Below are 13,969 nucleotides of genomic sequence, written 5' to 3'. Positions count from 1 at the left end.
TAAAGGTAGACAGTATGAATTATGTGCATGTGTATATATGTATATGTCTGTGTGTGTATGTGTATATGTGTACATTGAGATGTATAGGTATGTATATTTGCGTGTGTGGACGTGTATGTATATACATGTGTATGTGGGCGTGTTGGGCCATTCTTTCGTCTGTTTCCTTGTGCTACCTCGCTAATGCGGGAGACAGCGACAAAGCAAAATAAATAATATAAATATAAATAATAAGTTTGAATGGAGAAAAACTGGAGGAAGTGAAGTATTTTAGATATCTGGGAGTGGACTTAGGAGCGGATGGAACCATGGGAGCAGAAGTGAGTCACAGAGTCGGGAGGGTGCGAAGGTTCTGGGAGTGATGAAGAATGTGTGGAAGGAGAGAACATTATCTCGGAGAGCAAAAATGGGTATGTTTTGAAGGAATAGTAGTTCCAATAATGTTATATGGTTGAAAGGCATGGGCTGTAGATAGGTTTGTACGGAGGAGGGTGGATGTGTTGGTAATGAAATGTATGAGGACAGTATGTGTTGTGAGGTAGTTTGATTAAGTAATGAAAGGGTAAGAGAGATGTGTGGAAATAAAAAGAGTGTAGTTGAGAGAGCAGAAGAGGGTGTGTTGAAATGGTTTGGACATGAGGAGAGAATGAGTGGGGAAAGATTGACAAAAAGGCTGTGTCTGAGGTGAAGGGAACAAGGAGAAGCAGGAGAATAAATTGGAGGTGGAAGGATGGAGTGAAAAAGATTTTTAGTGATTGGGGCCTGAACATACAGGAGAATGAGAGGCGTGCAAGGAATAGAGTGAATTGGAACGATGTGGTATACTGGGGTCGACGTGCTGTCAATGGACTGAACCAGGGCATGAGAAGCATTTGGGGAAAACCATGGAAAGTTTTGTGGGGCCAGGATGTGGAAAGGGAGCTGTGGTTTCGGTGCATTACACATGACAGGACTAAGTGAACGAATGTGGCATATTTTGTCTGTTTTCCTGGTGCTACCTCACTGAAGAAGGGGGTAGCGACTCTATTTCCTGTGTTGGGGGTAGTTACAGGAATGGATGAAGGCAAGCAAGTATGAATATGTACATGTGTATTTATGTGTATGTCTGTGAATGCGTATGTATGTATATGTATATGTGCTTATAAAGGCATTTGTGTTTATATATGTATGTGAGTGGATGGGCCATTCTTTTTCCATTTTCTGGCACTACCTCACTGATGCGGGAAACAGTGATTAGATATAATGATATATTTGTATAAAAGAATTGGCTTTGAATTGTGATTGTTTCTTATGCTTGTGTTACTTTATCAATAGGTTGTATCCCTGCTGGCCATAATATTGATTTGCAGTGATATGTATGGTCCACGGAGTGCAGATTGGGCCAGCATTTTGATGCTGGCTGGTGATGTTGCAATTTTTTCCCGTACCATGCCATTATCACTGACAGAGTTGGTTAACAAGACTTTAGCGCCCATTCCATTTTTACAGGTAGGTTTATATATTCAAATTCCTAAATGTTGAAAATAAATTTAGAGAAGAGCCTAGATAAATTTATTTCGTGTTAGGAGCTGAAGTTATCCTGTTTTGGCAAAATACCTATCCTGCTGTAGCACCTTCTAGCTACACATCTTTTTGTCATTTGTAAGCCTCAGTGGCCATCCCTGTATTCCTTGCTTGTATCCTCTGATTCTTATCGCTTATCTCCAGACTTGCCTCTGTCAAGTCCATTGCATTGATCACCTTTTTGACACATTTCTCTTACTTAAAAGGCTTCAGTCATTCACATTTACTTTCCAGCTGCCATGACAGTGCACCAAAACCATAGCCTACCATCCACAACCAAGCCTCACAGACCCCTCCATTGTCTTCCCCATCTATCCCATATGCCCCAACTTGGCCCATTGACAGCACACAAACCACACTTCTCCAATTCACTCCATCCCACGTATGCCTTTCACCCTTCTGCATGTTCAGTCCTTGATCACTCAAAATCCTTCTCACTCCATTCCTTTATCTCCAATCTTGTCTTCCTGTTCTCCGTGACCCTCTACTTCCAACACAAATATCTTACCTGTCAATCTCTCTTCCATTCTCTCCATATGTCCAAACCACTGCAGCATACCCTCACAGCTTTCTCATCCACACTCCTTCACTTACACACCTCTCTGTTTCCCTTTTATTACAAACTGTATGAAACTACCTCACACCACACAGTATCTCCAAAGACTTCACTTCACTTCTCGTACATCCACCCTCCTCCACATATCCACATCTGTAGCCCATTCCTTTTATCCCTTCAGCTTTGTTGGCATCAATACTACTTCAAACATGCCCACTTTCCCCCCCTCAGATAGTGACCTCTCCATTCACACATTCCTCAGTGCTCTCAGAATCCTTGCCCCCTCCCCTGGGCCTAGTGACTCCCTGTTTCTTCTATGGTTCCACCTACTGCCATATCCAGTCTCAGGAATCCAAAACACCTTATCTCATCCAAATTTTCTTCATTCAAGCTCACAACCTAGCTAACATCCTTTCACCATGACAAACACAATAACCCTCCCTCCATCCACACTCACTCTCAACTTCCTCCTTTCTCACACTCTTCCAAACTCAGTCACCGACCTCTGCAGCTTCCCACTTGAATCCAACTCTAGCATTATGTGATCTGCACTATTCTTCTTCCAGCCCAAAGATCATTGCCATATTATGTCTGATACCTTCACTTTGCATTGTCTCTCTCATTTGAGGAGAGGCCCTTTTGTCAGTTATGTGTTGAATTCCTGATACATTCCTTTCCTTTGGTTTTATTTGGATAAGAATCTGCATGTTAATCAGTACACGCTTATCTTGAACAGTCTGCATTCTCTAAAGCCATCTGTCAACAGTTCCACACACTTCCCTGGTAGTCCTATCTCTGGCTGATTAAAGTGTCCTTTCTATGGATTCATTCAACATGATATTCTTTCTAACCTGATTCATGGTCCCATGAGATTCACTGGACTCCACCTGCTTGGTATTACACTATGAAGGAAAAGTTACATTTAGTGAGGCTGTATCATTGTCATTTGACCAAAGAGAGAACTGTCAGATCAGAAAACTTCTTGCTTCAAAGGAGTCCATCCTGTTCCTGCTATTAAGTGTAGCACGACCTTAAGCTACAGGAGCCCTTGTGAAAGGGTTCTGGAATAATACCAGGGCCCCTTCTAAAAGGGTTTTGGGGTAACTATAAATAGATATGTAAATTGTCTCAATATCAGTGCTCATTGTCTTCATTTCTCTGTTGTATTGCTCCCTCCCTCAACCCCATAATTTTCTCATAGTACTTATTCTTTAATATTTTCTTTTCATCTTCTTTGAGTAATGAGCACACTGCTTTCCTGAACTTTCACCTACCTGCCCCAGGAAACCCTGTATTTTTCCACATCCAAGCTATCATAAAACTATTTTTATTTGTTTTACAGTCATGTTCCTCCACGGAATTATTAAGTTTTTCAGTGTCTCTTTATATTTTTTAACATTTTTCATGAACCTTTGGAATGCTGTTCATTTCTTTGACTTTATCAAGTTGATGTTGTTGAATCTTATATATTTTAACAAGAATCACGTAGCACTTGGAAAGCCATCCGAATCCAGAACTTTGATTTCCTCTTTACATATCTTTGAAGTATCCACATAGATTATTTTCTTCTCCATCCTTGATGATTTGATACTTTAGTTTGAGGAAGGCCATCTAGAGGTTTGATGGCAAAACCTTGCCAACTGTAGCCTTATTTGAATTCCCCCTGTTCTGAGTTACCGCACATTACTCATAGCTTGTTTAGAGCTTGAAACTTGCATAGTACATGTAGATCTTTATGGCTAAAATTACAAAGAAAATTGCCCTATTATGTAGATAAAGCTGTTTGTAAATGCATTTGCTAATTTAGGATCGTAAGTTATTTTAGGTTTTCTGAATGTTGATTTTGTCATTTTTTTATGTGCTGGAATTATCACTGTGAATGCCAGTTGACCATCTTTTTTCATAAATTATCCATTGAATGTTTGAAATAATTTAGGTGTTGGTTGTCCTGTCCAGCAGCAGTCACTCACTTGGTGTCACAGTGTCTACCAGCAGACATTGCCTTAATTTTTCAGTTGAAATATTACTGCACCCATAAATATTTACTTCTAAAAGACTCCTGGGATTTCTATGACTGTTTGTCCCTACTGTCACATACAAAATAGGTTTCTATGGTGAGTTGGTCCATTAAAGAATCTTCATCCAAACAGGAGCTCCCTAGTGCTGCTGCTTCAGTTGCAGCATGAGGGTACCTATTTATGTGTAATTACCTATTTTCTTTATTACATACTTGAACTTAACAGTGATGAAGTTTTATATTCATAAGGCCTCATCTCTTGAACATTCTCTGCTTTCATACAACTTCATTGATTTCTGTATGATGTCAACATTAGTCATATCTTCATTCATTCATTCATTTAATCCTTTCTATTCATCCACCACTCTTTTACTATAAAAGCACTTCTTTACATCTTTCTTAAGAACTTCCTTAATTTCATGTTATGTCCTCTGGTTGTTCTGTCCCTACATCTGTCGAAGAACTGTTCGCTGTCTCCATCATCATTCTGTTTTAAAAACTTGAAGGTGGTGATCAGGTCACCCCTCAGTGGGCAGATTTAAAGCTTTTAGTATTTCCCTCTAACTCAGCTATCTTAATTCTGGTACCATCTTTGTTGCTTTTCTCTGGAAATTCTTTGTTAGCTCTTTGTGCTTCTTTAGGTGCAGTGACCAAATCTGATAAACATGTTCCATTTTTGATCTTTTGTGTGATTTGAACAGTTTGCTGAATAATACCTTATCCATGAACTTCGATGGAATTCTAATATTTGTGAGCCGATAGTTGTTCTTAAGTGCTCTCCTAAAGTCGGACTCTCACAGTAGGTTAGGGAAAATGTTGACTCCCACATATTTCAGAGTCCTGAATCTTATTTCCTACTAGATGATAATCATATCAAGGCTCTCTTTCGTTGTGATCCATCCTCATTACTTTATATTTACACAAGTTGAACCCCATTAGTCATGTACCAAACCAGCTTTAGAGTTTGTCTAGGTCCTTTTGTAAATTGATACAATCCTCCATACTTTTCACTTCCCTCAAGACATTTCCATCATCTGCGCACATATTCAGATAGGAGTCCATACCTCATGGGAAGTCATTTATGCTGGTAATCTTGAGGAAGCTCCTCTCACATGCAAGTTGCAATATAATGTCAAATGCTTTCTGGCAGTCCACCCAGCCTTCTTTTTAGTCTAAGATAGAGAGCACTTTCTCGTACACATCTAAGAGCTTCATTACTAATGACCTTCTTTCACTATAACAGTGCTGCATTTCTAATAGGTAATATATTCTCTGTAGAAAGATAATCATCTGCTTCCGTTTTATGTTTTTCAGAACCACATACCACAATTGCCAGTGAGACTAGCCTGTAGTTCAGTGCATTTTCCCAGTCTCCTTTCTTATAAGTATGTTTAACCTTTGCCAATTCCCACTGCTTTTTCACTTTGGTTTCATCCAGTGATATATTGCACAGTATTTTAATAGGTTTGTCTAGTGTTTCAACACACATCTTTAATTTATATGGTGAAATTTCATTAGGACGATGCAGCTAATGACCAGGGAGTTATATAGGGTGAGGCACTTTAGGCTAAGAAGCGGCACTGGAGTTCAGTAGTGATGGAGACTCTATTGCTGTAGCCACCCCCTTGAGAGAGCTTCGGTTGGGAACAGGTGTCAGAGACATAGATAGATTGATAGAGATCATGCATTGTTTTCTAAAAACTCCCCACTGGTGTTGGAGCTATAGTCTACAATATTCCCTCTGAATCCCTCAGCTTGATTAGCTGGTCTTTAATGACAGCTGACTTTATACGAATGCATGGAAAAGTTTTGGATATTCTCCTGCTTTGCCAACAATATACTTTCAAAGTTTATTTGATCTCCCTTTTTTATCCAGCAGTACTTGGGCTGTGCTTTCTTATACCTTGCGAATGCTGGCTGGCTGAAGTGCCACCTATATATAGAGTGTGCGTGTTTGTGTGATAATACTCCAAACTCTTAAACTCATAGAAATATATGTCCTTTCAATTGGCTGGAATAAAATGATGGGGTGTTATTTGTTTAGTGTTTGAGGGGCCAGTCACACTTGAAACAAAGGAGTTTTCACTTGGGAAGTTACAACCCCATAGAGATGGAAAAAACCATATATGAGAATAGCCTCTAAATTTTAGGCATTTATGCCAAAACTTACCATTATTCAAGTTTTTTAAATCCTATTCTTAACTTATTCATTTAATATATGACTGGATTCTTTTATCTCTGATGTTTCAGCAAACTGTAAGCTATATTCTGGAGAACAGTCTTCTGTTCCCTGGTGCAGTAGGGGTCTTCTGCAAAGGATATCCTTCTTGTCATGTTGCTGCTGGTGTTTTCAACCTTATGTTTGTATTCTTCCAGGTTAGTACTCGAGTAGTTTTGTTCTTACGCAGGTTCTTTATATGTCACACATCCTATGGTAATTAATGCATATTGGTTTATTGCTGAGATTGTTGTTAGAGTTAGGAAAGTTTCTGGATTAATGAGGACTAAAGATATGGTTTGGAAGTAGTGATGAATTTCCCTTTATTTGCGAGACTGAAGCACTGGCCAGACATAAGAGAATGATCTTGCAATCTGTGGAGATTTGAATGTGGAGTTGAAAAGAACTGAAAGGATGAGAAATGAGGATGTCCTCTATAAGTTAATGGTGGAGTGGTTGTACAGATGAAGAATTGTGCTAAGATGCTTTGGGTTTATTAGAAGAATAGTCACTGGAAGGATAGATAATGTAGTGTATTTGGATAAGTGATTGAAAGAGGAATAGGCAGGCTAAGAAGAGGGTGAAAGGAGAGGGTCAGTGGTTTATAAACAAGTTCTTGGAATTCTGCAAGAACACTGCAAGGATATAGTGCGTTTGTTAACCAATTGGATAGTGAGATGAGACATACTGGATAACCTTTACTGTGAGTTTAAACCTTTATGAAGTGTTATGTAGTCTGAAATAATTGTAGGAGGCATATAGTTATAGATGATCTTATCATATTTCTCCACCTGTAATCTTGCTTCATGGTAATGTTTTCATATTTTTCAATGAAATTTTTAAGTGTGAAGGTTAGCAGCAATAGTATTTTGGGAAGAGGCTGCATGTAACACCCTGTTTTGTGGGAAAACCAATGCATATTTAGTATTTCATTATACTCTGTGACTTATGACAGTCAACTGGTGAATGGATCAAAGAAGACTGTATGAATTCCTCAGACAAACTTCTTGATTTTCCCAACAGAATTCCTCAGACAAACTTCTTGATTTTCCCAACAGAAAGTAAGGGTATAATTTAAGTTACAAATAATGAATAAGGGAAAGAAGGTAATATTGTATATATTTGATAGAAATGGATTCAGCCAAGCATTATGCAGTAACATGTAGGTTAGCATATCATCTGGGGTTAGTGATTTTTATCTCATTTTTCTCAAACCTTTGAAAAATATTCTAGGTAAATTCTTTATTTTCATTTGATGAAGATACTTTAAGACAAATATTTTGTTGAATAATAGACAAAAATTAATTTGTCTAAAATATTTGCTGTTCAGACTAATTTGGGAAGCTTTGGTGAGTTGCTGAAGATGGAATGTTGCATGAAGAGTCTTTGATCATTGAATATTAAACTTAACAAGAAAATTATTTGTTTTTGTTTTTCTTTATATATGGTAATTACATACAGTAACAACAAACTCTTACCTTCCTTCATACATTACTTTCCCTTCATGTTTCTTGGGCTACCTCCCTAATCAGGTAAATGGTGGATAATTGTAAAGAGAAAGGATACTGTGTGATCAGATATAGCATGATGATTAAAAAGGTTTATAATTATTTATCATGGTTTTCTAAAAACTTGCTTCAGAATGATGATGTTGAAATTAAATTTAGCACTTCATGGATATGGTTAAATGCTATTATAGAATAATTTACAAACAAATGTGCATTTAGAAAAAAAGATGAACATCCAAATATGTCAAACACTGATTGTTTGTAAACATGTATGGGCCGGTCAACATTGTTCAGTGCACCCAAGGTTGACTTTATGGATAATAGGCCCCTTCAGGGCCACCAAAGTATCAAGTGGGTTACTACTTCCCTATTCTGAGATGCCACAAAATATCCATGATTGTATTTTCTCTTAAGGTCTGGTTTTCTCTGATCTCTCTTATTTTTTTGTCATCATAATGCACATGAAGTCAAAGTCAAGCATTACAAGATTACTCTTTCCAAGTGTTGTATCATATCTGATATTTTCAGTTTCCATGTTCATGTAAAGAAAGATAAGATCTATTGATGATGTAATATCATCCACTCCGATTGTCCTGGGATAGTTACACAGTTAGATTATTTAAGTACCTTAATTTGGCCAAAGCTGTCTAGCTCACGTCTTTGAAGCCACCTTTGTCAAAGTGTTTACATATGGCCAAAAATCACAAGTTATTTCATTTTAAAGTACTTCAGGAGACTGCATTAACTATTTCGGAATTAGATCATAACTGATTTGCCTTGGTACATTCTAAAACCTGTCTGCATATATATTGAATTCCCAGCCATGGAAGAGGCACTTTTCAGCTAGAGATGTTAAGAGCACCTATCTCAAATATAGTATATGAGGTGACTTCATTTGATGATGTGTTAAAGAGAAATCTTCCAATACTTTTTACTAGTTCTCAGTATCTCAGATTTTAAGAGTATCAGTAATTTTTGACTCGGTAGTGAATACAAGGGAAATTTTGTTGTTAACAAATGAAAATGTGTTGAGTGCACTGTTAGTTGACCTTGCAGTTTCAGTTAAATTTCTAATTGCTATTACAGTATATTATTGTCATGAACACAAATAGATGTAAAATAACTTATTGTGTATTCTCTTGTTTAGATATGCTTAAAATCAGAGCTCTCTTGTTAACACAGGCTGTGCTAATTATGAGGAACTGTAGTCAGATGTGTAAGATGATATCTTCAGGAAGTAGAGAAACTGAAGGACCAGAGATGACACAACCATTTGCAGCAGAAGGGCCTGAGGATGCTGAGGTGGTGAAAGATGAGATACAAGATGGTGGTTCTTATTTGGCTTGAAGCATCACTAATATTTGTAGATATTTCTGAAGTTTGTTGAAGAAAAAATAGGGGAAGCAGTATCCTTTGGATTTAGATGGTTTGGCTTAATACTTATTTGAGGCAGGTGACAAGGTTGTCATGGATTTTAAGATGGTGATCTTAATTTCTTATAGGTATATTAACTGGGAAAAGAGCTGCCTTTACTCGTCTTTGATTGTTATTTCTGGAAAATTCTGAACCTCCATTTATTTAAGAATATGCTTGTGCTGACATTGATGTACGTGAGTTCATGAAGGAAATAAAAAACAAGTGGGACAACATCAACTTTAAAGGGATCTAAATAAAATTGATAGTTGGTGTGATGGATGGTTGATGAAATTCAGCCTAAGTAAACTTCAAATAATAAGGATGGGATAGTTAAAGAATTTTATATAGCAGGAAATCTTGCATACATGAAAGATATGGGAGTTAGTATTAACCCTAACCTGTCACCAGAGTTCTACTTGAGGAGAAATAGTAAGGATAAGGGAGACAAACTTCTGCTGGCAAATGTTAGAATTATATTCATATAATAATCAAATTTTGAAATGTTTAGCTGAATGATTATGTCTTATATAAGGCTAAAACTAGTGTTTCTTAAACTTGCTCATTGCACCTTAAGAAATACAGAAACTAATTGAGGAAGTCCAAAGGAGAGCAACAAAGAGGATACCAAGATCAGTTAGCTGAGTTACAAAGAAAGGCTAGAGGCCTTAAAGCTGTACACCATAGAAGAGATAAGAATTTGGGTTGACCTGCTTCATGTTGTAAACAGTGAAAAGTTCTCAGCATAATACAAGGACAAAACACCTAGAGGTCATGATACTAAATAAAGTAAGAAACTTGTGTTTATAAAGTAAGAAACTGAAAAATGCCTAAACTTGACTATATCGTAAGTTGTTTCATGTCACAAATGTAGGGTACCTGCATCTTTTATTGAATTATCCTGGTATGGGAAATAGCATTGCTTGTCAAAAATTAAGATGGAATTAATAGGAATGTTTCACTCTGTGTGGAATACTAAAAGCAATCGCATGTGATCTGTACATGTATGTAAAATGTTTTAGTCTGACGTGAATTTTAGAACAATGAAATTGCAGACACGATGGTATTTACTTGAAATGTTAACCTCTATTTGCCTACTATTTTTAATTGTTCCCAGTTACATGGGTTGTATCATTTGTTCATATGCATCTCTCTTGAGAATTCAATTTGTAGAAGTGAGGTCTCAATCCTAGCCCCAAATCCATAGGTTGTCATAAGGGCTTGTGTTTATTTTGGTATTATGAAACTATTGTTGTAAGCTAAAAATAAAATTTAAGAAAGCTAATTTTGGTATTTTTCATTCCACTGAAGAACATTTGGGGTTTTGTAAAGCAAAGAACATTCATTGTAGCATTCTGTTGAGTAATGCATATTTGCATTCATCATTGCATTTAGATAATTTTTTCTATAATTATAATAGAATTTGAGTTTGGAGTAGTGTGAAATCACTTGTGTGGAAAACTGTTTACATTGGTAAATACTCTATGGGTCGTCGACCCTTTTAGTAAGTTGGTATGCTGAAAATGCAAACTACAGGAGAAGTATCTTCTTGAGGGGCTTGTAGATTCTGTAGCCCTCCCATGCATGACTAGTGAGGCTTCAACCCTGCCATGAAAGATATTAAACACTGCTATGAGAAGCTTTAGGCCTGCCATGAGATGCTTTAACACTGTCACAGGAGACTGAAGAGGCTTCAGCCCTATCAAAGGAAATTAGTGGCTCAAGCCATCTCATGCTAGTTTCTGGCTGAAAATGCTTATCAAAGTCCAGTTCAAGAAAAAAGCCTTTCAGCACCAGAGGTACTTTAAGAATATACAGTTTATGGAACAGAGAATGAAAAGACTATCTGAAAACCTTGAAAAGACACTTAAACAAAGCAAGGCACATTATCAGAAGAGGAAAAGAAATCGAAAAGAGCAAGGAAATAGTCTGAGAATTTTTAGTGGCTAAGAAAGCTCAAGTCTGAGCAGGAAAAGCTTGGTCTGACAATAGAGTCTATTCATGTTGCAGGAGCCAGCCCGCTTAAAGAGACTGGTGAAACTCTAGTCCCGTCACAGGAACCAGCCCTGTTGGTGAAAGAAACTGGTGAAACTCTAATTCTGTCACAGGAGACTATTAAGGTTTTAGTTCTATAATAATGATACTAGAGGCTTCAGTTCTATCAAAGGAGGCCAATAGGTCTCTAACCTGGACAGAAGCTAGTACCAAAATATTTGTAGGGTCCAGTTCAAAATGGAAGACTCAGCACCAGAGTTGCCAATGTTGCAAAGAAAATTACATTTGGAGTATGGAACTGAAAACAAAAAGACTTCGAAAATGAATGATATGGTAAAAATATTTATATTGGAACAGGAAAGAGAAACCGAAACAGCTTGATGAAAGAGCAAAAGAAGTGTCTGAGTATTTTGTTAAGAAAGCTAAAGTTGTAGCTGCACTTTAAGATTAATTCAGTGATCCTCTTCCAAAAAAAAAAAAAAAAAAATTGCAATTTTCTCCAATTTCCAAAGAACACTCCAAGCTATGTCACACTCTTCTCCAATGTACCCCAAATTTCAAAAAGTCTGAAAATGGATTGTAAGAATTCATTTAAAGCCTAAGACTAGGATTATGGTGGTGTCCCTGACATGTTGGTATTAGCAGTAATGAAACAGCAGTATTTAGCAAGGATGAAACAGCTACATCAACCTATCTATATATGAGTTATATCAGTTATGTTGTATGCAAATGATAAGCTAAATGGTGCTTTGAAGATCAAAAGAAAAAGAAACTACTAAGGTGTTGAAGTATGGCCTTTCTCTTTCAGTAGGAATCGCCTTTTCAAGAAGAATCTCTGTCATCTAAGGGACTGTTCACGTTATGTAAACTCATGGCCGCCAAATGGAGAAGGAACATACCCCAGTATGCAATACCTGCAGTTACAATATTACCATGGAATATGTACTAATGGAATGCTAAAGAGAATGGTTTAAATCAAATTTGAATTGAATAATGACAGTAGAAATAAAAGTATTAAAATTTTAAAAAATCTAATGTATTTTTCATAGGAGGCCAAAATGTCTGATTGCATATTAATGGTTTTAGGTTTTTGATATCTTTTTTGTGGTGATAGGTGCAGAATATCCATGAGATTTTATCACTTTATAGATTTCATGGTCAAAAGATATATATTTTGAGCACAAAAACCCTAGTCTGGCAGCTTCAGTTGTCACAGAACATGTTGCTGGTAGAGAATGTTGAGACTGGCCCTGTTACAGGAGGCTACTAAGGCTATTGTCCCATTATATGGCTAGTGAGTCTCCAACCCTGCCACAGCAGAGGCACCATCCCTGTCACAGGAGACTAGTAAAATTCCAGCCATATTTCAGGAGGCTAGTAAGACTCCTTCCTACCTTGTCACTTGAAGCAGCACTGTGCAAACATGTACACGTAGTGGATGTCCCATTCCCACCCTTACTTTAGCCACATCATACCTCGGTGTTGTGCTTTGTTATCACTCACGTGACTCAATCACAATGTGCGGCTCCTGTTGTGCCAGAGATAGCGATACCGCGAGGCATGTGATAACTAGTAATTCATCAAGTGATACGACGATCACAGGAAAGTGACCCTTTCAAAATGTCACCCTTTTCGCAATATGAATTACATGGAGTGAATACTTATATTTGCGATACCCCATCACATCAGGGAATTCCTCAACATGTATTTCCTTTCGAATGCCGACTACCTTACGATCACAACACCCTGACACCACAGTAGCAACATCAAACATATGGCACTACATTACACAGTTGCAACTATGGCTCACCCAGAAAAGAATGCTTGCATCTCCACAAAAGTCTTAACCTCAGACAGATATCAATCCAGGTACATCCTCACACCCTCCGTATTACAGCATCACATACTTTCCACACATGACATTGACCCCATCCAAAAACATCAGCGCCAAAGGAAGACAAACTAAATACCCTGAGAACACTTAACTGGCACCTGGTTTGGATAAGTAAAAGAATCTCTTAACATCATACATATTCAAACAATTCATCTGCTCCGCTTAAACTATGCCTCAACTGCCTGGTTTTCCACCACTTACAAGCAAATATAACAAGGTTGCAAACCACACAAAATGGTGCATTTCGAACAATCACTGGTTGCCTAACAGCCAGCCACAAACGCTGAACACCTTCACAATGAAAAAGATACTCCTTCCAACACAGTCCTACCTCAATGTTTCACAAATCTATCCATCAGCACTAGACTCCTCCAACCCAAACCCCCAGGTATAATTAAAAAGCTTACCCCTGCCTCATTTCATTGACCTCTGCTCACACATCGCCCCCCACCGCCGAAATAGCACAAAGCCAAAATAAAAGCACTGAAATAACCCGGCAACCACAGAACAACCTGCCTCCCAATTCACTCGTAAACTCCAGCCCACCGTGCATACCCCTGTTAGAACCCATACTCCCCAGAAAACACAAGTCACACTCTCCCCATTACTCTGCTGGACATCAATTACCATTGAAACACTACAAACACCGTTTTCAGCATATCCCAAGATCATGCCCACCATGGAACTACCATTCAGAAAACACCAAGCACTTAACTTCTCAATTGCCCTGCATGTTGACGCTCACACACAACATTCTATGATCTGTGGTTCAGATAGGTGGACGTGGCCAGCTTCCTGAGTGCTG

The 13,969-nt window shown here is 37.8% G+C and overlaps 1 protein-coding gene across 2 annotated transcripts in view; it reads left to right on the top strand.

Moving 5' to 3' along the window:
• The window catches only part of LOC139765151 (uncharacterized), a 40,140-nt gene extending 29,580 nt beyond the window's left edge, over positions 1 to 10,560 (top strand). For both annotated transcript variants that reach the window (XM_071692346.1, XM_071692345.1), the window contains exons 9-11: positions 1,315 to 1,488; positions 6,387 to 6,512; positions 9,045 to 10,560. In XM_071692346.1, coding sequence (XP_071548447.1) covers positions 1,315 to 1,488; positions 6,387 to 6,512; positions 9,045 to 9,209 — 465 coding nt within the window. In that variant the 3' untranslated portion in view covers positions 9,210 to 10,560. The remainder of the gene's footprint in view (positions 1 to 1,314; positions 1,489 to 6,386; positions 6,513 to 9,044) is intronic.
• Positions 10,561 to 13,969: the final 3,409 nt, after the last annotated feature.

This window comes from Panulirus ornatus, chromosome 53, assembly GCF_036320965.1.
Source record: "Panulirus ornatus isolate Po-2019 chromosome 53, ASM3632096v1, whole genome shotgun sequence".
Taxonomy (NCBI): domain Eukaryota; kingdom Metazoa; phylum Arthropoda; class Malacostraca; order Decapoda; family Palinuridae; genus Panulirus; species Panulirus ornatus.
Note: the sequence above shows the minus strand (reverse complement) of the source record. Positions and strands in the feature narration are given on the sequence as shown.